The sequence below is a fragment of the Anarrhichthys ocellatus genome, unplaced genomic scaffold (assembly GCF_004355925.1).
Source record: "Anarrhichthys ocellatus isolate YVR2014 unplaced genomic scaffold, GSC_Weel_1.0 scaffold31, whole genome shotgun sequence".
Lineage (NCBI taxonomy): Eukaryota > Metazoa > Chordata > Actinopteri > Perciformes > Anarhichadidae > Anarrhichthys > Anarrhichthys ocellatus.
The window spans coordinates 2,005,114-2,030,953 of record NW_022280061.1 but is presented as its reverse complement, the minus strand read 5'-3'; the positions used below and the strand labels follow the sequence as shown (position 1 = coordinate 2,030,953).

Below are 25,840 nucleotides of genomic sequence, written 5' to 3'. Positions count from 1 at the left end.
AAATGTTGCTTAACAAAAACGGTTCTGGCAGATTCTCACGTAGGAGTCTCTCACTCGTTGTTCAAATCTGATTGGCCGCAACAAAGACACTTATATACTGTACTGCTTATATTTCTTCTATGTTCATCCAGAACAACTAAAAACTATTTTTTTACGAAACACATCTGTTTCGTAAAATATCTGTGTTTGGTAACAATAGAAGCACCTCTGTTTCAGTGCAGCAGAGGAAGCTCTTCAGAGGTAGCTTTCATTGTTATCACAATTAGCAACTATTCATTTATATACACGAACATGAAAATACATGAATGAAGTTATCTGTGCCACTTATGATACCAAATCAGTGCAAAGTAAAGAGTCTAGTAATTGATGAGTGACTGATAACACATTGTGTTGTTAATCGTTTTCTTTAAATGGAGGGAAGACACCTATTCAATCTGATTCTTTTCTTTTAATGGCCTGGATGTGGACAGTTATTATGGTGACAATATTCCTACAAAGGGACAAAGTAGTCAACAGGTTTTCAGATGTAAGCTGAAATCTGGACACTAGTCTACTTGATCAACAGACTATTACTGTTTGACATGTTGTAATTGTAATTGTGGTGAAATAAAGTGTATTGTTTGATTGGTTGAGTTATCTGTGGCATTATGAAAAAACACTGAACCAAACGGAAAGAAAGGCCGAAGAATGTAACCACCTACGTTGAAAAGGTTTAATGTAACTACCTATTTAAAAGGTTCGTTAAAAAGGACAGTGTGTAGGAGTTGGTGGCATCTTGCTGTCTGGTTGCAATTATCAACCAACTGAACACCCCTCTGCTCATTTCTCCCTTCCCAAAAAATGTGGTAACGCCATTCCTCATGCTCAGAGGCCATCCTTATTATATGAACAATATTTTAAGAGCAATGGAAGTCAGACGTTGTTTGGCGATACCAAGGTTTTGCACTCTGCAGCTCAAAGTTACCACAGCCAACTACGGTGGCCTTAAAAACATAAAAACATGGGCGTGCAATATGATGGACTCTGTGAAGAGGACCCGCTCACCACGTAGCTCATTTTAAGGTAATAAAAACACCACAATTCTTAGTTTCTGGTGATTACACACTGAAGAAAACACTGTTATGAATATCATATTATCTTCCTGCTGATAGATCTAATGCTACACACTGGCTCTTTGAGTGATGCCACTCATTGACAGATTTTTGTGTTGTGACCTATACTGAAGGACATCCAGTTTATAAGCTACAATAGTTATTGAAGACAAATTAAATCTATAACACAACAGCCCAGCCAGTATGTATCAGCCCTTTGTGGGATGGTGTTATGGCGCAGAACAAAAAAACACATAAGAAATAAATTTCATATAAAGAAATAAAGTTCAGGCCTAACATCTCTGAAATGTGCTTTATCTGTCTCGGCCAGCCTGTATTTCACTGTGGCAGCAGTCACTGCAGGCTGTGAATTGACAGCGATAACCTCACAAATTAGATTTGGCTCTCCGGCTCTGAGCTGTGCCAGATCTATTTGAGACTACGACTCTGGACGGAAACTTCCAAGGCTGATGTAGGAGAAATAAGTTTGAAATTGAGCAGTATTGCATCTTACCTGGGAAAAAGGAGGATTTACTGAAAGACTCTGAAAGGTCAGGGCTTAAATCCTACATTTGGAAAAAGTCATTTCACGATAATCCCGCTCACTGATTGGAGCTGAGACGATCACACCTGATAGATACGAGCAACACTGCCTTGTTTTGTTAGTTGCTAATTTAATAGGCCATCAATCTTTGTACGGGCTGTCAGCTGCATGTACCACAAGTAATTGACCTCACCTTGAAACTCCTCGACTCCTATACAAGAAAGAAATATGTCCAGTTCCTCCTCTCTTTCAAGCCATTTTCCGATTTCTTTGATTTGCTTTCTGTCTTCCTTTAAATCCTGTGAAGTTTGTTCTGTTTTGTGCACCTTTCACTGCCTCTTCACTCCTCTCGCTGTAATTTCTTTACTCGGCAGTCTGTGTGGTCTACGGAGGGAGATTATAGATAGCTGGAGGTGTGGCAGTGCTGTAATTCAGGGGCAGAGGTTGCTCCTGTGTGTGTGTGTGTGTGTGTGTGTGTGTGTGTGTGTGTGTGTGCACTGTTGGCCCCTAAAACTCCGGCTCAACAGTGGCAATCTTATTACTTGAAGAGAGGAAGGGAGGGTGGAAAGGAAGGATGAAGTAAAGGACAAATTGGATTGCAAAAGGAGGACTGACATGTAGGTTAAATCATGGAAATAAAGACAGACAGGAGACAAAGAAAAAGGACAGACATGTTTTAGGTTCGCATCAAGTGAAGCTTCCTACCCTGCTCCAACCTTTCCCTCACAGCCAAACGCTGCTCGTTGTAGTCTTGCTAATTACTGATGTCACTCATTTACCCCTCGGAGCACATACTGATTCTTTTGCATCCTGTCATCAAGATAATTTGACAGCCAGGATGTGGAGCTTCAAGGAAATGAACTGAGAAGGTCGATAGCTTGAGTTGAGCCTGGTTTCAACTCAACCCCCAGCAGCTTCTACTGTAGAGAAGTGGCTATTGATCTGCAGGGGCACCAGCAGAAAATACCTGAGTTAATCTCAGAGAGCGGTGAGGTAAATATAGAGTAGGGAGAGAGTGATCCAGTAGGATTAGCCTGAGTCACAGACGTGTGCCACAGCACTACACAGACACACACAAACACAAACAAAGATGCTGTGGACATGTGAGCAAACAAACACAACACATGCTAAAGCTTCTCAGCCATGACATTCATCTTCACTGTGCATCAGTCCACCACTTAGGCATGACTGTTCTGTCTTAACAACTATTGGGTGGATGATTATTGAATTTAACTTTGGTGATCTTTTCATCAATGGGTAAAAATTATAGATTGTTCAGTACTTTGGTTTGTGATCAAATACCAGCAAATATAAAGACTTGCCGCAGCAGTTCTTTGTGTTTACATGGAGTAATAATATTGCTAATGAGCAGAACTAAAGATTACCAGCGAAACATTGCATGTTAGCATGCTGAGTTAGCATTTAGCTTAGAGCAAAGCTGTGCCTATAAGAACAGCATCACAGAGTGGCAAGTATCAGGTGCACATTCTCTAACTAGTGCAATATATTTGATTCTATGACAAATAACATGAAATGGTCACGCTTCACATGTTAGGAGTACAGAAGGGATCATCTGTGTAAACATGGTGAAGGAGGAGGAGTAATGGCGGCCTGCTGCAGCCCAAACTGACCATAATGTACGAGCAGGGCAGGCAAACACCAGCAGGCACTGATTTAAAGAAGCGTCTCTACTGGGCAGCGGGACGTTCACATCGTGTCCGTGCAGGATCAAAGCTGCTGAACCCACACTTTGTGCAATGTCAGTTATAGTCCGAGCTAAATTCAGTAAAGAACATCACAACCAATCATTATAAAATTTTTATTCATTCTTTGCTTAAAAATAAGATACTTGTGGAGAGAACTAAACATGGAAAAGTTACAAAAAAATCTATATTCATTTGTTTTTCTGATCTGATCAACAAACAAAATGCAAAAATGTTAAAACTGAGTGGAAAACACTGAAACACTAAAACAACACACAGCTCTTACCAAAGTGTAAAAGGGTTTGACATGAAATAAAAGGCAACACAGATTCATGAGTGAAACATGTGTAACGTTATTAAAGTAACAACCGTATAAAACTTACTTCAATAACTAAAGAGCAAGATGTGAAGAGCATCAAGAAGAAGAAGAAGAAGAAGAAGAAGATGAAGAAGAAGATCAAGAAGAAGATGAAGAAGACAGAGCAGTGGTTCCCTACTCGTTGGTCGTACTCATCACAGCCAGGCGACAGATACAACTGGTGATCAGGGGTTACGGGTAGACATAGATTTCTTTAAGGGGTCAAAAGCCAAACAGGTTGGGAACCACTGAGAGTATAAAACGCGATAGAAAGCCTTCACGTGTAATCAGGAGATGTGAAGTTGTGCTGGCCAGTTGAAATCTGACTAGAAGTCATTTAGAGACGTGCTAGAGTTAGGCTAAATACTGCATCTTCTTCCAATTCATATTTTTACATGTCATTCCCTCTGGGGGACTTTATATATAATGTGGTTTGGGATACATCTGGGCAAAATATTATTTAAAACATGGAACTGCTATTGGACCAGGCTGTGGTCAAGGGATGAGCGTTGGATGCAGACTGACTCTTCAAGATTCTACTTCTACACCTCATCTCTGAAGAGAAAGATCAAGAGTGGAGAGAGAAGAACAGAAGCATTAGTCACCAACTCCGTGTCAACCCCCTGTTATATTCTCTCCATCTTTTCCATCTCCCCACTATCACAGCTTTGTCCCATCTCCCTCGTCCTTATCTCGGTTTGTTCTCTCTGTCTCTCCTCCTCACATCCTCTCTTCTTCATCACAGCTCGTCCCGTGCGCTCCAGTTCTCCAGTTCAGACTGCAGTACGTCAGAGTTCTGGGCCTCGAAGCTCAGCTCCCCCTGCTCCTGAGTTTTCCTCGACTTGGCGCGGTCCCAGTCGGTTTTGACGGTCTCGTTGTCCCAGACCACCGAGGTCTCCGTGTCACTGATATAGCCCCGTTCGCCGGTGTAATGGGTTGGATACACCAGAAGCGGCTCGGCAGAAAACGCACGCAGGTCCCGAATCTCAAAGTGGTCCATGTACTCTGAACTGAGAAGTGAGAGGAGCGGGGACGTGATTAGACTAACAAGAGCGCCACAGGACAGAATCAAAAAGACAGATGAGACGGACGGATGGGTTGTACTCACACTGGATGTTTATCGTACATGACGGGGAGGAACTCATCGACGGGAAGCAACTTGATCAGAGGTTCGGCCCTGAGGAGCTTCTGGGCTCCTTGTAAAGACAGCAGGTAGCCTAGTGTCCAGTAGGAGTAGTCCGCCTCCACGATATTGTGGATGTTTGGCACAGACTTCTCTTGGTGGTCCACCTGCATCCGCTTCCGCCCGATGTAACTGTATTTAGAGTTCAAGATAAGAGGGACAATAAACATCATAAGCACTAAAGTAACACAGGCATCTAAAACAGACCGACATCAATTCACTTAAACATATTGATGCAGTCAGTCGATGAGCAAAGCACTACACCATAGCTGTTAAATTTATCCAAAATCTACTTAAAATTCAAAACTGATTTGATTCAAGCATATTGTAACATATTTGGTATAATCTTTAGACTTCAGCTTTCTAATAGTGGTTCATCTTAATTCTAAGCTCAGCAATTAGATGTTTCTAATCAAAGAACTCTGACTGTCGCGTCCATACACACTTAGTCGCTATGCAGAAAATGAACGGTGCTTTCTTTCATTTGTGTGAATAACTCCTCCTCGTTAGCTTATCTATGACAGTGATCAGTCCGATGTGAAAATGCTGCAGCATCTCAGTAATTCCCACAAGTGCTTTCAGCATGTGATCGTGTGTGACAGATGGACGGATTGAGCTGAGGGGGGGGGGGGGGGGTAATCCTGTCTGTTTACAACGTGGCGTTGTAAACTCAGTCACTCACATGAGATCCCAGTCCAGCTCGTGTGTGGTCACCTCCCGCAGCAGCGTCTGGAGACGTCGCTTGAAGAACACCTCAAAGCGGAGGTCGTCCTCGATGACCAGGGAGGTCTGCAGACCACGGTCTGCTATCTGTTATTGTGATGGAAAAGTGCCAAATGTTTAATCCACAGCGAGTACATTTCATTTTCTGATGTGTCATTGGACTAAACTGTGGACATGAAGACATATAACCGATGACAGGGTTCCTTTTGCTAAACAGAAACTTGCTGAAAGGCAGGCGTTTTATTTATTGAAACATAAATAAAACGAGCTCATTACTCTCACCGAGCTGCCACTTCTCACACAAACCGAGATACCGTGTTGTTCTGTAGTAAACCTTATCTACCGTGCACAGGTAAGACCCAGAGGCCTGAGGCCTGCCCGAGCGTCTCACCTCCTTCCAGATGTTGTAATGAGAGAGGAAACAACCCAGTTCACCCTTGGTGAGGGGCCGACCGTGATAAGGGTCTTTGTAACCCGGCAGCATCTTAATCCTCATCGACTCTACATCAGTCTTGTTCAGAGCTCTGAAGGGGAAAGAGAAGGGAAAAACAAATCATATGGATCTGATGAGTGTGTGTGAGTGCGTGTGTGTGTGTGTGTGTGAGAGAAGCAAAGGGACAGATATAACATAAGGCATGCATGTCTTACGAGCTGTTTTTCTATTCATTCTCACCATTTTAAATGAAGATAATAATGAAATGTGTAAAACTGTTACCTGACTGGGGAGCCAACACAGGAATCAGAGCTATATTTTACTCACAGATGAGCTGAAGCCTACGCGGCTCAGAGAATATCTAATTGACAGCATACACCCACTACTTTTCACCTGGTTGTTAGTCTCAGCTCAGCCTACCTACATCAATCGACACGGCATGTTGCAGAGGCACAAATCAGGAAGACACAGGCAGTGGGGGGGGGGGAGAGACGTACTTGCCATCCACAGCAGCAACAACCTTACAGCTGAGCTCCTGCTCGTACAGAGTTCTTAGCATTCGCTCGCGACGGTCAGATCTCCGCACCAGATTTATCATAAACACCTGGATGCACACAAATGCAAAAACCTCACACACATGTTTAGGTTATTGTGTGTGTGTGTGTGTGTGTGTGTGTGTGTGTGTGTTTCCATGTGTGTATGCGACTTGGTGTGTGTACCTCATCAAAGCCCATCTTGTTAGGCTGCTTGGGAGGGAGAGACAGGAAGCTGGAGGGCTCCAATGGAGGATTTTTCACTTTCAAAAACAGGAAAAGGAGGGGTGGGGGGGTGTTACAAAGAGAATGTGAAATGTGGTGGGACAGGGGTTCCCAAATGTGGATCCGCAGGAGATTTCCAAAATCAACCATTGATTTGTATACACTAGAACTCAGCAAGATGTTTAAGTATAAAGATGACTATTTTTTATCATTATTGGTTTTCAAATTGTAGTTTTCCACGGCAATGCATACAGTAATGCTGCACAAAGACCATGCACACTCTATGTGCTCAGTAGAATATAATGTTGTGACAAAGTGATATTTAACTAAAGGCAGTTTCCTTTACTTCGATAACGTGAAATCTATTTTTCGAGTCCTTGGAATGAAAATGTTGGGAGTCCCTGAATTATAGAGCTAAAGTCAAACATAACCTATCGCTGTTTGTGTTTAGTGCTCACTCTGTTTCCTCTCCTGTTGTACTCTAGGTACAGAAGGTCAGTACATTTGCAACCAACAAACTTCCATAGTACAAAGACATAACCAGGTGTAATCACAGTCTAGTCTGTGTAAGTGCTTCACCACTAAAACTGTGAAACACAAAGAAATCATCCTGGTCTTCGTGAGCGCTCTCTGACCTCTCGACTCACCCATGATCTCAAGCTGAGTATGCACGAAGCTCTCCGCCTCATCCTGCAGGCTACCGTGGGAACGCATCGGCACCGGAAAATACCCATAAGTCTCTTTGTTGCACACGTACATCTGCACATCTGAGAAGATAAAAGCAGAAAAACAACAACACATGCTTACAAACACAAAGCATAGCAAGCTGTAGAAAGATATTAAGCAGCCCTCCAGATAACAAGCCCATCTCTGCTGCCTTTGTCCCACCTGACATGCGAGCCGAGTAGGCAAAGACGATGACGTCGTCCAGGGCCCAGCTGTACTCTGGGTGTGGTGGATAAAACACCAGCTGACGCGAGGCCTCTTTCTGTAGGTCCACTAGATAGGTGGAGTGGACCATCGGTACGGCGAAACAGCCACGACGCTCCTTCTTACGGATTGGCATGTAGGCTGGTGTGCGTCTGTAGTAACCCTGCAGTGAGTGCACACAAACACTGTACGGTTACACACAGCTCTCTGGTGTCCAACTCTTTCCCTTTAGGGAAGAAGACTGATCTGAAACTGCATACTTTACTACCAAATTACTAAAAAGAACATTTGTTTTAATTGTGAAGAATAAAATAATAAGTGCATGACACTGAGTAATACTGACAAATAGGAAGAGATGATGACATTAGCCTTTCGGCGGCTTCAGACTCATTAACTGTCGTTGAAGAAGATGAGAGGCCGACTCTTGATGAGTTGGTTTATTCTGTGCTGGAGGATAGACAATGTCCATATGTCTACTCTGATTTGAAAAGACGCAAAGACGAGTACTTAAAGGCATCCTGTCTCAACAGATCACAGACTGTATCCGAGACATGCGTAAAGCCCGATACATCAGTAGTTTGTTGCATGTGGGCATAACTGTACCGACACCAGTGTGTCTGCATATTAAAAACATGCCGCTGTTGATTAATCTTCATTAAAATATAAGGCATACATCGATAAAAGACAAAGTGGTTTATGGTTTTGGTAATATCTAGTGAAGCCCGCAGTAACAAACTGAGAAGGTGGAGCAAATTAAACATAATGAGCTGTGCACCAGTCCTATAATAAGCTTTATTAGATGCTAAATCCTATTATATCAGCAAAATCATTTACTTTAATTTACTAATTACATTCAGCAGAACATTCAGTTCCGGCCCAGTAATCTGAGATGAAACACTGGAATACAAAAAGAAAACTTCTCTAAACCTTCAAATTGACTCATAGAAAGTGTGAAATTTGATTTCCTCGTGCACAGGAAAAAAATAATGAAGTGTGAAATTCCCACTAGATCATATTTATGTGCTAAGAAGGTGGCAGGAGCGCTATTATTCAGCAGGACTGCATTAAAAGGGACATTTTATTCCCCGTCAGTAACCCACAGAGAAGCAGACTTTATCTTCTTCATCGCCGTGATGATGATGGAGAGTAATCTCGACAGTCTGTTGGTCCAGTTTGTGTGATAAGAGTGAAAGAAGATGCTGGTGGAAACTTTGCCAAGTGTCAAGTGCCAAGAAAAAGCCGGACTACGGTAACATGCTGTTCATAATTCCAAGCCCACGCAGAATATTTGTATAATCGTCTTGTAGAAAGCATCTGATTATGTCCATTTCTATTTCTGATTTCTAATGTCACCATAGTGTTTCTAAATATTCTTCCTGTAGCAGAATATACCTGTGAAGTCATGCCGCACCAGAAGTTAGAGTACGCAGCTCTGGACTCCAGCATTGGCGCTACGACGGTCTTGTTCTCACTCATCAGTTTCCACAACGTGTCCGCGTTGGTGAGCAGGTTGTCACAGTCGGCCACCTGCAGACGGAGGAGAAGGGCACAAAATATCGACAAGAAATCACACACACACACAAACGTGAACATGCAAGCACGGGGACAAATGTCCCCCCCCCCCCCGCTGTCACTGAATGATTGATCGGGCCACAGCAACATGGCTCGATCACAGAGGACCGTGAACATAATCAGATCCTTCCTCACCCGTCTTATCCCACAGCCCGGGAGTTAAAACAAGCCTGGGCGACTGGCTGCTCCAATATTTGCAGGAGGATGTTCTGCACTCTGGTTTAAAGCTGAGTTCATTCTTGAACTGAGATTATAAACTGTACTTTTTGTCTTTTACTTTGACCGCTAACCAGTGGGGCTGATATATTAGCTGGTATTAGCTAATCCCAGATAAATCAGCATTGGCCTACAAGTCGGAAAATAAATAAAAATAAATATTTCTTAGGTAGTTTAGAAACTACACTATTGCATACTTGTTCACCTGCTCAGTACACATCTTGGTCATAGTTCTTTAATAACCAAAATTGAAGGAATCCTTACAAAATGTTGTAAAAGAAAGAAGAAGAAGATATCAGCCATATATGATCAGCTTCTTTAAACTCTCAGATATTTCGGCAGCAGCCATAAAACTCTTGTTTTTTTACATTTGACATCATGTCGATGGAAAAACTCCCTGCTGACTGAGAGACAGGCGGGGGTTAAAATCATATTGAGACAGCTGACTCAGTTCAAAGCTCAATGGAGAATTTCAATATACTATATACAGAATTTACCAGCTATTTCTGAGGCTTGAGGAAAACATTTTGACCATCTCTAAATCAGTGCTTATGTCGTATTAAAAATGATTGTAACAATAGCAACAATACTAAGGCTTCATTCTACATTAACAGTTAACTCTTAAGTGGTAAAAAATTAAAATCGAATCACGGGTTTAACTGCCTACAAACAAATGTTTGAACTGCACCCCTCTCCTTCACATTGTGGCGTTCACCGCCTCCATCGTCTCCGTTACTTTATTACATCAGCTCAGCTCATTATGCAGCAGGTTGCATTATTCATAACACAAAGAAGCACTTGCATGTCACAGAGATAATCTCTGGGAGATTAGATTTAAAGACTAAGTAGAAATTAAGACATTATAAATTAGAAAGTGCATTAGTGAGTAGTCTATGAAAACGTCTGAAAGGTGGCTTTAGTCATAGGTCATAGAAGTCTCCTTAATGCAGTTCCTTTTCTTTTCTATGTAAAAGATTGAGCTCCGCTTTCCCGTCCACATTTTTAACGTTTACCGTGGAGCCGCGGGATGCCGATGCACACATCTGACCCAGTGACCTCACAGAGGGAGCCTAATAAGAGGAGGCTTATGGAGCCGTTGAGTGGATGATGACATACCAGCAGGTAGTCGGCCCAGATCTCACGGGCGGTCTCCAGCGCTGCCTGACGCAGCTTCATTACGCGTTCGTAGCGGAGATTATTCCAGTGTTTAGGCCCCGTCTCGTCTTCAAAGGCTCTGAGACGTGCACAGAGAAACCCATTAAGTAAAGTACGTGTCTCTCTCACACACACACACACACACACACACACACACACACACGGTACCTGGGTTCATCTTGAGGTCTCCACTCCACATAGTGATAGTCATTCTCCACCTTGATAAGCCAGTCTCTCAGGATGGCTGTGGTGTTGTCTATGTTGTGATCTGTCGCCACCCTGTGGGAGAATGGGAGGCGGGGGGGGACAGACACACAGGCTTTTGTTAGGGCCGCACCATTCTGATACGATGAAGCGGTATTCGTCCAGATACTGACCGCATCAAGTCTTGCCTGCTCATCATAAAAACTGCTTCCTCACCACTGTCGTTAAAATTCAGTGATTCCGCCTTTATTCGGTTGCATCGGGCCACTGGCTGCAATCGCTGTGCACGACAATGCCTTATTCATAAATATCTGACAGCGGTTATTATTCTGTCACTCAAACGGCGCTCTCACAACAGGGGCTGTATTGTGTTCTCCATCTCCATTCGTTTATTGCAGTGAGCTAGAGCCACTTACAGTAAGAAGCGATGTGTAGTCACACGCTGGTACCTGAAAGATCCCAATGCGTTGCATGCATCGAGGTACGCAGGCTTTAAATGAGGTGGTGAAAAAGACTTCTCGGTATTTGTATCTCATTGGTACCGAGCAATACTTCCAGCGAAGGTTTTGGAATCCGTGTTCCTATCGGTGTTACGATTGCTACTCCAGAATGAGTCTGATCCAATGAAATGCATCCTGATAGAACGCATTTAACTGGAAATACAGATTAAATAACAATAAATAATAAATAGTCAGCAGTAGGCAGTAATGACAAACTTAAATTGTGTGATATTCTAAAACAAGCTTGAACCGTTTACTCATTTAATTCATGAGTAGTAGTAGTTATTTTATATGAAAACACAGATGACTGCTGCTTCAAGGGTAAAACATATTTAAGATACCAACTCCCAGATGACACAATATTGATTCATCATCTATCTGTACTTTGGTCCTGTGAGGGTCTCGTTGTCATTAGAGCGGAGCTGCTCATCACTGATGTCAGACGCGGTGGACAAAGAAGAGCACAGACAGACAATCGGGGCTGACGAAGAGGAGCGGCGGCATTCGTCTGCCGTCTGCGTTATCACAACAAATCTCAGTGTGTGTCAGGGAGGGGGCGGCGACACGGACAGAGCCGGAGAGAGAGGGTAAGAATGTGGAAATATGAGAGAAATGGATTTGCTCCCAGCTCCGTCGTGGAGTGAGTGACAGTCGGCGTGCCGCATGCGTTAGTTTCCCGTCTGTCCGTGGTGTTTTTAACACAGCCGTGCCGTCCCAGCACCTACATGTGACCGTCTCACCAATCCATCTTCGTCTTCTTCCCCCCTCTCTACCTTTCCCTCTCTGATTGCTGTGAGGTATTGAATGAGCAGAAGGTAGAGCGAACAAAAAAAAATGATTTATTCAGTATGTGCTTGCATGTCAGCAATAGAACCGTGCCTGAAGGATAAGAGAGAGAGAGAGAGAGAGAGCTGAGAAAGAGGTAGACGGATACAAATGGAAGGTTTATGGAATGGTAACATCCATCCTGCATGGCCCTGCAGAAAACACACACACATCATTAGGCTACATGTGTGTGTGTATGCTGCCGCTTGCCAAATACTCCATCTTAACCCGTCAGGCTGATAACTGCAGGTATCGACAGGTGGCCAGCTAGCAGCTCGGTTTAAGTCTTTCATGCCGCTTTTTCCAAAATCTCTTCATATCTATTCTTCCACTGAGGCAAGGGATGTGTTGCAGATCAAAGCAGCCGCGCAGAAGACCGAGCTCCGGCTGCCACATGGGCATATAGTTAGACGCAGGCACCGAGGCTGTATTTGCTGGCTGGGATACAAGGGGAAGGGGGGAAAAAGCTCCAAGCTGGTTTGTTTAAACCGACACACAGACACTTGAATCCCTCATTCTAGCGCCAACTGAAAAAGTTCACTGCAGCATTTACTCTCAGAAGAGGCCCCCTGTTTGGATCAGACGTTAGATTCACAGGAGTGAGCGGTGTTTAGTTTGAATCCAAACACAGCCACATTAGACACAACTCTGCTCGAGGCTGTTGCTCTTCATCAGGTCACTGGGTTTCCAATAAATGTTATCTAACCTGTCAGGTCTGAATGCTGATGAAAAGATTACTCTTCATCTTTAATAACCATATATCTAAAAACAGATCTATTGGCACGGGATCAAAAATACATGAGGAAGCGAGCAATGCTGCAGAGACCAGGATGATCTGGAAGGATGGGGGGCATGTGACATAACGACAAGCTGACTGAAGTTGAGGAAGTCCATTTTCATAGAAATCTTGCACAATATTTTGGTGGCTCGGGGGCCAATTATAATTACATTTTTTTACAACTACTGATTTTGTTCTAGTCGAGTCTGCAAAACGAAGATGTGGAAGGAGAAGAGGGGAGGGTGGGTAGAGGGGGGGGGGGGGGGGGTAATGGAGAGGCGATCTGGGACTGAATGGAACTTTTTCCACAGGCGCGAGTCCGCTGCTGCTGCAACCCGCCCTCCGTGCTCCGCTGCACGGGGGAAAAGTCTCCACAACACCCCGGGCGCGTGTGCGGCCACGCTGCTCTGACTGTTACTCATTGCACCGCTGATTTGATTTGTAAAGTGTTTTGGTGAGATAAAGCGCTCGTGCGTTAGCCTACATCTTGACAATAACACAGCGGCCCCACCTGGCCAGCACGCACAAGGGCACGCGCAAAAGGCAGGCAGAGTTTTCCTCTATAATGCGTCTAACAGGACATGTCTCTGCTGCTGCCTTGTGTGAGCTCACACGGACGTTGGATCACACTTTTGTCGTACTTTACTGCCTGTTCTATTTTCTTAAAAACACTTTTCAAAGTTTTGACATTACATACCTGATACATTACGTTTATAACTGTTTTCGGCGGTGACACTCACCACAGCGCAATGCGGTCCTTCGGGTAGTTGAGGCGCTCGATGGCTCCGAGGAACAGCGGCAGAGAGTGCGCCGAGTTGCGGCACACCAGCGCGACGACAACCCGGGGAGCGAGGAGCGGAGACTCGGGGCTCCAGCGCTCCTCGGGGAAATATCCCCGGCTCGGGCCCGGCAGGAGGACGCACAGCAGGGCAGGCAGCAGAGAGGTGACCCGGGGCATGGCAGGGGAGATAAACTCGCTGGAGACGCGGCGGACAGAGAAGGACACGGAGGATGTGGAAGCTGAGGGTCCCGCTGTTGTGTTATGCCGACAGCGGCGACATGGCGGAGGAACAGGCGGAATTAAAGGGCATGTCTGGACCGGTTGAAGGGGAACTTGGTGTTCTCAAAATAAAGTCGTTGATGCACATGTATGTGCCTCGTGTAGATTGTTAAAATGAATCATATCAGGGAATGAATCGTGTTTCATATAGATAACTTCGTGTATCCTTTGAGGCCAAACAGACTGTTGGGCTTCCCTCGGTCATATGATGTCCTCCCCTTTAAGAACGGATCCAGCTACGTAGGGCAGATGGAAAGCAACATGGGCGTGTCCGTGCGTTCAATATCCTGCTGCAGGCTTGTCTCATCGGCAAGCAAAGTATGTATTGCAAGAAGAAAAGCAGAAATTCATGTAAAAAATAAACAAAAGTCCTAGGTTGGGAGTCACTGCTTTGCAGCATCGCCAAAAGTAATTTAGTGAAGAAGTCAAAAATATGTTTAAAAACACAAAACATTATAAAAGCTGTTTGACAACTCAGTGATGTAGCTCAAACCAACACAAGTGCATGCAATACATCTATTCTACTCTACTGTATGCCCGGATGATCCAGAGATATTAATTTCTCTATGATGTGAAGCAGAGGAAAATCACCTTTCCTCACATTTCAGAAGCTTGAATCAGCTAGTGTTTTAAATGTTTGCTTGATACACATCTTAATTAACTGAATATCAAAAAAAGTTGTAGATTAATTTTCTGTCCATCGACAAATTGTCACAATCAGGCTTTGCCTTGGGTGTTTTGTGTGTGGTTTTCTGTAGCTCCTCACTTCCTTCACCTGTCCCTAATCAGTTCATTCAGTGCACCTGCCAGTCACACTCTCCCTCATCAGCACAACTCTCCTGACGTGGAGCCTCCAGAGGTTTGGCAGAAGGTCTGCTGGCAGTCAGCGGGAGGCTGCATCTCGTGGAGCACTGGCTCAGAGAAACTAGAGCTGGAGCTGCAGGGGTTGCTGGGACTGACAGGGAGAGGCATGAACCGCTGTGGCAGGGAGCGCCTCATCCCTGCAGGAAATGAAAATATTCTTGAATAACAAAAGCAAACAAACGGTGCAAATAAAAAGGCCCTTAGTTACAGCACGGATGAGTTCTGCTTTTCAAACTGGGCTGAACAGCGCTTAATCTTGCCACTCACTTTCTATTGTTTTGATCCAACCAGTAACTAATACAATCCCTCATCACACACTGTACCTGACTGGATGTAAGAGGTCAGGTTGTCTCTCGGGATGGATGAAGAGGGGTTGTTCTGAGATCACCATGGCATAGTAGCGAGACAGATCCTACAATCGATGGGACTTAGATTGAAATGAGGACCAAAGGCACCTACGGGAAAGAAAGAAAAAAAACATCTTCAGAAAGCATTGAATTCTTCAGCACAGTCTGTGAATGAGCTGCCTGTTTTATCAGTTCACTTTGAAGTGAAGCTCTATGTACAAGTAGGCCTATGTATTTTTTGCAACAATGCTCAATAGATCATCCACACAGGTTTAACGATCTACATTTATTTCATACATTAAACTTACTAAGAATAATTAATATTTTAGAGAGAAACATGGCACGAGCTTCCACAGATCAGATGCCTCAGGCCTCGCAATTTATCTTCCCCTCACATTCCATCATATAGTTACAAAATAGCATGGCTGCCAGTCAAATGAATAAGTGGTGTAAAGAAACTAACACCTCTCCTGTCGCCTGAGGAAAGTTTTGTTTAAAGATCCTCTGTCTCTTGTTACTGTGAGCAAGACAACAACAAAAAAACTCTTCCGCTACCACCGCTGAGTCCAGAACAGCGATTCACAGAAAATGAAGGAAAGCTATTTGTGACATCAGTGCCTCAGTGTGGACACGTGTTGACGGCAGTTCAACCAATGAGTGATTCACATTATTTTGGCCCACACATGGGTCCTGATGCAACTGGTTTAGAATATTTCCTTGCAGAGCAACATCAAAACTAGCGTCTTAAAAACATTAGAACAGGGGGGGTTAGAAAGGCGTATGACAATTTTGCCCAACGCACCTCTTTTTCGATACCTTTCACTGCTTTGCTATCTGATCCCCGTCTATGATGTTATCGCATGTCTCCAGAAAGTATTGCCAGGTAGAGGCAAATCCATCAAAGGTGGGTGCGGCCACTTCCTGCACAATGGAATCAGGACGAGAAATGTACTTCAGAGAGAATGAAAATGAAGTGAATATAATTGACCCTGACTTAAGAATAATGGAGGGCTGGAGAAAGAGACAGGGGGATTCTAGCACTTCATCCTCTCAACATTTTGGCGGCAAAATCCATTTTCTGAGCATGATGTGACTGATGCTAAGTGGTACAACCCACCATCAGCTGTTGACATTGAGCAAACCGATGAAAGAGCTTTGCAGGCTGGAGGGAAAATTGTGAGCCGCAAACCACTTTAAGAGCAGTGAAGCTTTTAACTTCACCATTTGCCATTGTCTCTGAAACTCTTCATGTGAGAGAGAAGAGACACGTAACACTCCTTGTCAGGATTATCAGAGCCGAGGAGGAGGACAGCAGACAGAGGTCTACAAAACCATTACAGAAAATACATGCAAGGAAGCATGCAGAGACAGTTGGCGTAGGGTGATGTGTCTCATCTTGTCCCAGCCACTATGTGAGGCATAGGTTGCATAAAAGGGGGGGGGGAGACGACTGCTGCTCAGGTTTGTGACCAAATCTGTTGCAGAAATTGTGTGTGATGATGGAGGTTTGTAGGTGCGCATGCACACCATCATGGGTGTAAAGTTTCGCCCGTATAAACAAAGTGGACATGGATATGTCTTTACATGATAACAGATAAACCTGCATGAGGCGATGAAAGAAAGCTTTGAGGACATGAACACACGCTTATCTCTTTGATTAACTCTTAAGTGCTCCAACCTGGGGCTCAGTTTTAAGTTTTTAAATGAAGTATTTCAGTTTCTAAATTATGAGCAGCCCCCGAGCGGTACAGAGAATGTGTTGCAACGCTACACTTTCTGCATGAATTTTTTGTTTTTTTAGTAATTTATTTCTATAGATATATTTGAATTTTAACAGATAATATGAAAACAAAACAAAAATAACAATAAAATGAAAAGTAACTATACAGCAAATCCTAAATAAACAAATATGTGTTCAGAGGTATAGACTCGATGGATGGAAAAAAAGTAACTGACTTTGTTGTATATAATATAAACATGAAAGATTGTTTTAAAATAAAATAAAGAATGTTTTTTGTATTTCTCTTTATCTGTAGAGCATGAGTTTGAAAAGAATCATGACAAAGTTATCAGACCTTTGGAGGTTAATTGAATTGATTCTGTTCAGGCAGCTTTTTAAAATACATTTTAAGGTCCTTTTTTTGTGAGAACTTCACCACCAGCAAATCATAAAATAATTTCCTGGGAGGAAGTTATTTAGAAAAGGCTAGCTTTTGAAAAACGAGTGCACCCCTGGGACCTGACATACTTCTACCAAGACATCACGGCTCAAAATGTTCCAGGAGAATGAACATATTATATGTCATTCATTTCACTTTAGAGCATATGATTCAATGAAATGTGATTCGCCTGTCAGAGCTGATCTGGTCTACATGTTCTCTGGAACTAAGCAGCTCAAATTATTTAGGGCCAGTGAAACTGGATCCATTTAACATGGCTCAGGCCTGGCATCCAGTACATGAAGTGCTACTGTATGGGAAATGACAAATAACAAAATGTCCAATCACATCTTATTTTTTGCATGCAAAGTATGTCATTTAGTGAAAGAAGTGCTATACCTCTCTTGGGGGGGATACGTAAAGTATTACAGTAACAAGCACAGGCACAGGAATAAATCTGGCCTTGGGATGTGTGAATGTTGCATAAATCACAGGGTCATGAAAGTCAATCTGACACTACAAAGTGATGTATGGCTAAATCTGATGTGGGCACGTTGGCTCAGCTTCAAGTTTGAAAAGGAGTGTGTAAGCAGTTCTACTTTAAGTAACTTCAGTGCTGATGCATGATGCATGGCAACTGCATATACAACACTGATACGGAAACACACAAACACACTGCTCCTCCCCCCTTTTTATGCTCTCCCATGATCCCACTTTACATCTGAGGCAGAGGGTCTCGCCTCAGCGTCCCGGTCAGTTGACTCTCCGGAGTGGTGTGAGGAACATGAAGAGAGTCTGTCCATGTTCTGCTTGGATGACCTGGAGCCTTTATGTGAACTATATGTGCAGCTGAGAGCCACGCAGGCCACAGGGTTTACCTCCTGACTGAGGCTGCAGCAGACTGCAAGGTAGTAATCAGGTGCCACTGATGTGTTTGAGCACTTCAGAGAAGATTGGCTTGCGTGAAATGTATATGGTTTCGTTTTGCAAAGTTGCGCTGTGTGTGGTACATTCTAATGAGCCTGCAAGTGATATTAGGAAGAGTCTGAATGCCTTGTTGAATCACATGTTTTCTGATCTAGACATCCCACATCTTTTAAAAAAAGAGCCAGGACAAATCATATCACTCATCATCCTGGTTGTTGTTTTTTTTGATGGAGCACACTGAAGTAAAAAGCCTGAAATCGGCCTCCTTATTCCTCCACTGAAAGCAATAAAGCATCAGCCTGAAGGATTGGATACAGAGCAGCTGGCAGGGATTCACTGCTATCCTCAAGGACACTTCAGCCGGGCAGATGATTGCCAGCAAGAGTGCTTGAATGCTGGTTTTCTAGTTAGAGCCGTCCCTGCTGCCACAAAGCCAAACAAAACAGCGGTACAAAGACGTCAAATAACAGCAGGGCTCTTCCCAGATTTGAACCCTGTTTTTTGCTGAGATTAAGTGTGCCCCCTCATGACTCTTTCCATACTTTTTTATTAACATGCTTTCTGCGAACCACAGCAAGCAACAAGGAGGCAGTCAGGCATTTTTTCATCTCCTGTAAATATTTATTTTCCTGCACAAACAGATGGCGCCCGTTAATCCAAGATTAGTTTGCACAGGCAGAATTTAGAGTGAGGCTTAAAAAAGGGACCGAGTTGGAAAACTAAGCTAGTAATTACTGTTGCTATCATCACGTCTCAAATGCATGTTTAGATCTCATTAGACATGCAGCTTGACACACACAAACTCCCCATAATGCTCAGAATAACCTGAAGTGCTGGTGGATTATGTTCATTTTGTGTGAAGTCAGTGTTATATATTCCTTTCAAATATTCCAGATTTATTAACACTGATGCATTGACGTATGAGCAGCATGTTTCAGCTGGTTGAAGTAGAACACATCTTATTACAATGTGTGGTAGTTTGATTAATGAAATTCAAATATCACCATGTATTTTGTTTGTGAAACCTTGCGCTCAGGTGTTTTCCCTGACGTTGCCTGATTAGGACTCTTCTCGGGATAATGTCAAGTGAGATTTAGGGTCTTTTTAATACAGCAGACTATTCGATTTAATACGTTTTTCATAGTCATACCGATAAAAAATATGACTGAAAACCAGCAGGGACATAAAGCGTACAATTATGTTTAAGTACATGAATTTATTGACCTTCATATTGTATTTTTGTTTCAGTTAAAGTACTCAGAATTGCCAATGTCAGTGTTCTATTATCATAAATCATATCACTTAAATATAAGGATTGATGTAATAATATGTACGCAGAGTGTTAATGTTGAAGCTTTTAAAGATGTAACTTTTTTTATCAGTAAATGTCTGCCCTACATTTAGTTTTCTCTAAAACAGCTATAGCTGCCATAGTGTTCATTACTCAAGTTCACATGACTGACTCAGGCAGAGCACTTGACATTATGTGGTTACTACTACTTGCCTCCTGTGATATGGTTGCAACAGATCCATTAATGGAGCGTATTTTCAAAGTGATCATCCTTTTGGCCACTAGGAGGAGCTCAAGACATCACTAAACGGGCTGAAGAAGAAGATGACTCTGTATGAGAAGGTCACACAGACCTGTGAAGATGCATACAAACATAACCAGGTTGAAAAAATTACAATCACAAAAAAGCTCAGATGCATTGCTTAACTTAATGATCGGTTCACTCGTCTTTCCTCTCATGTCCCTTGCTTTTTCTATTCTTCATATAGGCTGAGAACTCACAGAGGAGCACATGAAAAAGGAATTTGAGAGTCTTCACCAGTTTTTGAGAGAGGAGGAAGCTGCCAGGCTGCTGGCGCTCAGGGAGGAGCAGGAGGAGAAGAAGAGAGATGCAGAAGAACAGATAGACAGAATGAGTCAGCTGATGGAAGACATCCTGGAAGACAGGACGCAACTGGTTGAAGAGGAGCTGGATGCAGGAGGAGACGGATATTTAGAGGTAACAATCAGTCAAATGTTACATTATTTCGTCAATGAATGGGAGCAGGTGTTTGCACTTGAAATAGTAACCATGCAAACTCTTTTTTTTGCAGAACCACCAGGACAGGATGAATAGGTACAGTATGTGCCATTTGTGGGGGATTTTCACACACAAGCACATATACATGCAAATGAAATGAAACTGTCTGCATGTGTCTTTACTGCAGTGCACGGACAGCTCACAGGGAGCCACAGAAGGGGTGCAGACCTCCAATAGATGTTGCCAAACACCTGGGTAACCTCCAGTATGCCAAGTGGGAGAAGATGAGACACATCGCACCGTACAGTCAGTCTCTGTCTCTGCATGCCCGCACTTCTTGTTCCCTCCCTCCTTCAGTGCCCTCTGACCCCCCCCCTATCTTCCAGCTCCAGTGACCCTGGACCCCAGGACAGTTGGCCAGTCTCTGACGGTGTCTCCTGGGTTAAACAGCGTCCACATCACCCCTGGAACCTCACGGGGGCTGGAACAGTGTCTGGGTGTACCGGTCCCAGCTAACCCTGAACGTTTCCACCCTTATTCCTGCATCCTAGCGAGAGAGGGCTGTGACTCAGGAGTGCACTGTTGGGATATTGAGGTATCCACATACTGAGCCTGAGCAGTGTAACAATAAGCTATAATTATTAGCTAGTATTAGCTTGGAAAATAGTTTCAGTACACCTGATTTGTAGGCTGTTTTTTTAATGTACTTGATTCAAGTTTAATACATTTCTGTTTATATTTAGGAAATATATTTGTAGTAACGATAGTCTGTCACCGTTTATTAAGAGAAAAAAAACATTACACCATTACATTTTGTCCAAATAAAGTGTTTGTGTAAACACAGATATCCCATAGGTTCCCGCCTCAAGAATCCGGTATCGGTTGGGCTCTAATATACTCATTTCTTGATATGCATTTATTTCTGAGCTATTATCCGTGCCATCCACCCTGTTTGTCTAATCTTTCTTTTTATTGATTTCAACAGATTGCTGACACCAACAATTGGACAGTCGGTGTGGCTGCTCAGTCAGTGTCCAAAAGGTCCAGGTTTGAGGCCTGTCCAGAGGCAGGACTCTGGTGTATCAGCCTGCGAGAGGACGAGTACCTAGCTCTGACAGCTCCTGCTCAGACCCTAAACTCACACCACCTCAGCAGGGTCCGTGTGAGGCTGGACTGGGACGAAGGGACGCTGGAATTCATGAATGCCGATACTGACACACATCTTTTCATGTTTAGACATCGTTTTACTGAAAAGGTGTACCCATACTTTGAGAGTATATCGTTGTGCGGAGGCTTTACTGTGTTGGCACAGACAGTGCAGGTCAGCGTGGGGTCAGATTATGCCCCTGTGGAGGACACTGCTATCACTGAGGAGAATCAGGCGATGAAGAGCGACTCTTGCACTGCCAGAGACATTAACGCTGCATCGAACAAAAGCAACGGGAAGAAGTCAGAGTGCGGACGTCCCACTGAAGACAAAAACTTGCAGATTTCTTCTTTGAGAGAGGAGAAGAAAACCAAACCTCAGACGCACCTCGAAGGGCCGGCTCATTAAATCGAAACCTACTGGAAAGGAAAAGACAACGGACAACAAAGCTCCTGTCAAACCACAGAGCAGAGAGCCCAGGTTCAGTGTGACCTACCGTGTTTCACTGAACAGAGCTCATCAACAATGACACGACCACAAACACATCCAAACGAATCATGTTGATCACATGGTTCATCATCTGTGTGTCAAATGAGCCATAATTAATTATAATGCCGTCTTTTACATTCACACAGGTGTTACTCTTAATCTTTAGTAGCATGGCTCTGAAGATGGCAATGTTGGTCCAGTGCTTTGGTGCAGCCTTAAATATCTCAACATTATTAGATGGATTGCCATGAATTGTTAGACATTCATGTTCCCCAGAGGATGAATCCTGATGACTTTGGTGATCCTCTGACTTTTCATCCAGCGCCACCATGATGATAACATTTGTACTTTTGAATGAAACGTCTCAACAATTGGATTGTATTGCCGTGAAATTTGGTACAGACATTTATGTTCCTTTCAATAATTAATTTGGTCATATCTTGAATATTGATTTGCAGGATCATGTGATCAAAGTACTTTGGTTTGTGTCTAAATGCCTGCTAAACTCATTCACTTAATGTTCCCAACAGCCTCAGCTGTACTTTGTGATTAGTAATACGTATCAGCAAAAGTAGCATGCTAACCCAAGAAGCTACGACGCTGAACTCGGTAAACATTATACCTGCCAAACATCAACATGTAAGCATTGTCATTGTGAGCATGTTAGCATTTAGTGCAAAGCACCGCTGAGCACAGCCCCCGGCATAGCGTCGATGTAAACTGTCTTGTTTTAAATACACTGAAGAATTGATTTGATCGGATTTTGTTTTCAAGGAGTGTGATGAAAATATATATTTGTTGTGTGCTCATCAATATTTAAATCCTCTGAAATTGTATTACATCCCAACAACAGAGGCTAATAACGTGAGTTTTTCTTTAAATTGAAAGCTAAATTTGTTTTTATGTAAAACGCTTCATATTGTCATCTGTTCCATCGCAACACATTCAAATTTGTATTAAATCTGGTAAAATAAAATAGATTTATTTGGTGCAAGAAAAAACAAACAGTGGCACAATCATATTTCCACATCAGCATTTAGAGATGTATTTGTCCCTGGAATTACATGCCTGTGTTTTCCTTCTCTCTCTTTCTCCTTTTGAATATGCACACTATCCTCTTCAACAGTCTCAGCCTCCTCCTGTCTCACAGACACACTCTCCCCTCCATGATGGCGTTATATAGTTCATCAGTAACAGCCTCGTAACGCCCGGGGCGACCGTTCAGAAAATAAATCTTTTCACTGGAGTCTTGCGGCTTGTATCCTTCCCTCTGCAGCCGTGTCTTCTGGATTTTAAAAGTACCTGAGGACAAAAGTGGAAACTTTAGTTCACGTGTGACTTTGTGAATGTGTGTGTGTGTTTGCATGTCCTTGCATCACCGTCTCACCTGTAGTGTCAACAGATGGCATGAGTCGGAGGAAGACGGGGCGTGCGTAGGAAGGCAGGGCTTTCTGTACAGCGATCAAGAACGCATCGAGGTCAAACTCGCCTCCTGCGTGAGCTATCGCAGCCATACCGGCCTTCCCCTCCACACCTGCAGACAGACAGAAAGGTGAGGCCATGAACAGAAGACAATAGGCTGGAACCACACATTAAGCACTTCATCTTTTGTCCTTCATTCATGCGGCGTCCCGTCCCGACTGTCTGGTCTCATCTCGTCTCATCTCTACCTGGTACAGAGGCTCCATAGACGGCTACAACCGCGTGTCCCAGCAGGCGGCTTAGGACCCCCTCCACCTCCGTGGTGGAAACGTTTTCCCCTTGCCAACGGAATGTGTCGCCGCTACGATCCCTGAAATAAATGTAGCCATATTCATCCATCACCAGCATGTCACCTGAGAGACAGAGATAGACAGACAGACAGAGACAGAAATAGTAACAATCATCGTCATCATCCCTGGAAGGGATCACAGAGTAGAGGGCACAGACAGAAAGTAGAGTCTGTAGTGATGATGACTCACCAGTACAGTTTTGACTTTGCTCTGATATGACTATGATTCACTGTTGGCTTCTCTGTATTGCTTGTAAATGTGGCAAGGTGGGAAACACACTAGACAGGTTCCCAGTCCGCCATCACAGACAGTGAATCACTAACATTCACATTTATATTTAAAGTCTCCAGACCAGCTGTCTTATATTGTGTGTCTTCAGACTGTGGGAGGGAACCTGTATGAACCCAGACATTCGATTATTATTATTCTGACTGTGCTCTAGAGAAACACGCTGAGGCATACCTGAGACATACGCAGAGTCCCCCACCTTGAAGACATTGTGAGCTATTTTCTGATTGGTGGAATCCTTATCAGCGTAGCCGTCAAATCTCCTGAGAGGATCATTGTGGTTGATGTGTCCTACCAACATGCCCGGTTCACCTGCAGAGATGGAGAGGGACAGGGGAACAACATTTTCAAACGTTTTTATCCAGTTGTGACAGTGTGTGTGTGTGTGTGTGTGTGTGTGTGTGTCTTCCCACCGGGCAGACAGGGTATACAGAGGCCTTGTGAATCCCTGAGCAGCTCTCCGTTCTCCTCCTGCACCCTGACCAGTCTGATGGGGTAAAAGCTGGGCAGGATGCGACTGTTGAAGCCACACGCACCCACCTGGACGTGTAGGACATGCACGTCAGACAGGATTGCAGTTTGGAAAACACTCTGAAATAATTAAAGACAACACACACCTTTCCATCTATGTTGAGCAGGCTGCAGTTGCACTCTGTGGCGCCATAAAATTCCCCAATTCGTGGGATTATGAATCTCTGGACAAACTCTTCCCACACAGAAGGACGGAGGCCATTGCCAATGGCAACACGCACCCGGTGATGTGCTTCGGATGAACGGACCGGCTGGGCCAACAGGTAACGACAAATCTCACCTATGTATTGAATTACCTTTGACAAAAAGGAGATCGGTCAGTTCAAGGGAACCAGGTGGACAGCTGGCCGGCAGCTCGACACTCCTCGTTGTTAACTGAGTTTGGTGGCGTTGTGAACTCACAGTGCAGTTGTGTTTGACACAGTCATCCCAGAAGCGACTGGCTGAGAACTTCCTTCTGACTACAACAGTCAAACCAAAGAGCAAACACTGGCCGACACCCATGATGGTACCTGGTGACATTCATATTTTCACATGAATAAACATATACTGTGTACATGCAGAAAGGAACGATAGTGGTCAACCTATTGTTATTCTTTTTTCCCCTTAAGCTTAACAGATTCATTCAGAGAGGAATAGCCTTCAACCTCTCTGACAACATGTTTTTAAATTAAGCATTTTAAAAAGACACAATGATATAATATGGGGAGCGACAGGAAAAGCAGATGATGGCTGGGAGAGAGCAGATCGAGTGCTTCCTACCTGCAGAATGATACAGGGGAAGACAGTTGTAGATGACGTCATTATGACACAAACCAAAGGAGTGGAAACCAAAGGCAGCGATGCGATAATACCTGACAAGAAAGATGGAATAAAGTGACTGACATCCATCATCAAACAACACTGACCAGAAATCCTTATGGCCCTGATTTTTATGAAAACACTTGTTACTGCAATAAGAGCTAATAACCAGACAATGACAAATGAGATACATATAAAGTCAGATGCATGTGGATAAATCATCAGAGTTTATGGTTCCTACAACTTGCTACTGCAAGTGTCAGGTAAGCACTTTGGGTTCCCTCCATTAACTTACAGTGCATCAGATGAAACCACAGATAAACTCACCGACTGTGCACCACCACAGCTGCCTTCGGCATGCCTGTTGTACCAGAAGTGTAGATGTAGAAAAGTCTGTCTGAATGCAGAGAGAGAGAGAGAGAGAGAGAGAGAGAGAGAGAGAGAGAGAGAGA

The 25,840-nt window shown here is 43.7% G+C and overlaps 2 protein-coding genes across 2 annotated transcripts in view; both read right to left on the bottom strand.

Moving 5' to 3' along the window:
* Positions 1-3,440: 3,440 nt before the first annotated feature.
* LOC116392992 (procollagen galactosyltransferase 1) lies at positions 3,441-14,342 on the bottom strand. The gene is made up of 12 exons (XM_031864863.1): positions 13,714-14,342; positions 10,835-10,945; positions 10,628-10,745; positions 9,116-9,250; positions 7,682-7,886; positions 7,441-7,560; positions 6,755-6,831; positions 6,533-6,639; positions 5,994-6,126; positions 5,562-5,689; positions 4,805-5,011; positions 3,441-4,706 (listed from the first exon to the last, which is right to left on the bottom strand). Exons 1-12 carry the CDS (start codon positions 13,929-13,931, stop codon positions 4,436-4,438), a joined length of 1,830 nt encoding a protein of 609 aa, XP_031720723.1. The 5' UTR covers positions 13,932-14,342; the 3' UTR covers positions 3,441-4,435.
* Positions 14,343-22,965: 8,623 nt separating this feature from the next.
* Positions 22,966-25,840, bottom strand: part of LOC116392881 (long-chain fatty acid transport protein 1-like) — a 4,923-nt gene continuing 2,048 nt past the window's right edge. Inside the window, exons 6-14 of the mRNA XM_031864694.1 lie at positions 25,716-25,785; positions 25,350-25,441; positions 24,990-25,099; positions 24,674-24,883; positions 24,470-24,596; positions 24,231-24,368; positions 23,667-23,831; positions 23,384-23,530; positions 22,966-23,298 (exon numbers count right to left, since the gene is read on the bottom strand). Of these exons, the coding sequence (XP_031720554.1) occupies positions 23,141-23,298; positions 23,384-23,530; positions 23,667-23,831; positions 24,231-24,368; positions 24,470-24,596; positions 24,674-24,883; positions 24,990-25,099; positions 25,350-25,441; positions 25,716-25,785 (1,217 nt within the window). The 3' untranslated portion in view covers positions 22,966-23,140. The remainder of the gene's footprint in view (positions 23,299-23,383; positions 23,531-23,666; positions 23,832-24,230; positions 24,369-24,469; positions 24,597-24,673; positions 24,884-24,989; positions 25,100-25,349; positions 25,442-25,715; positions 25,786-25,840) is intronic.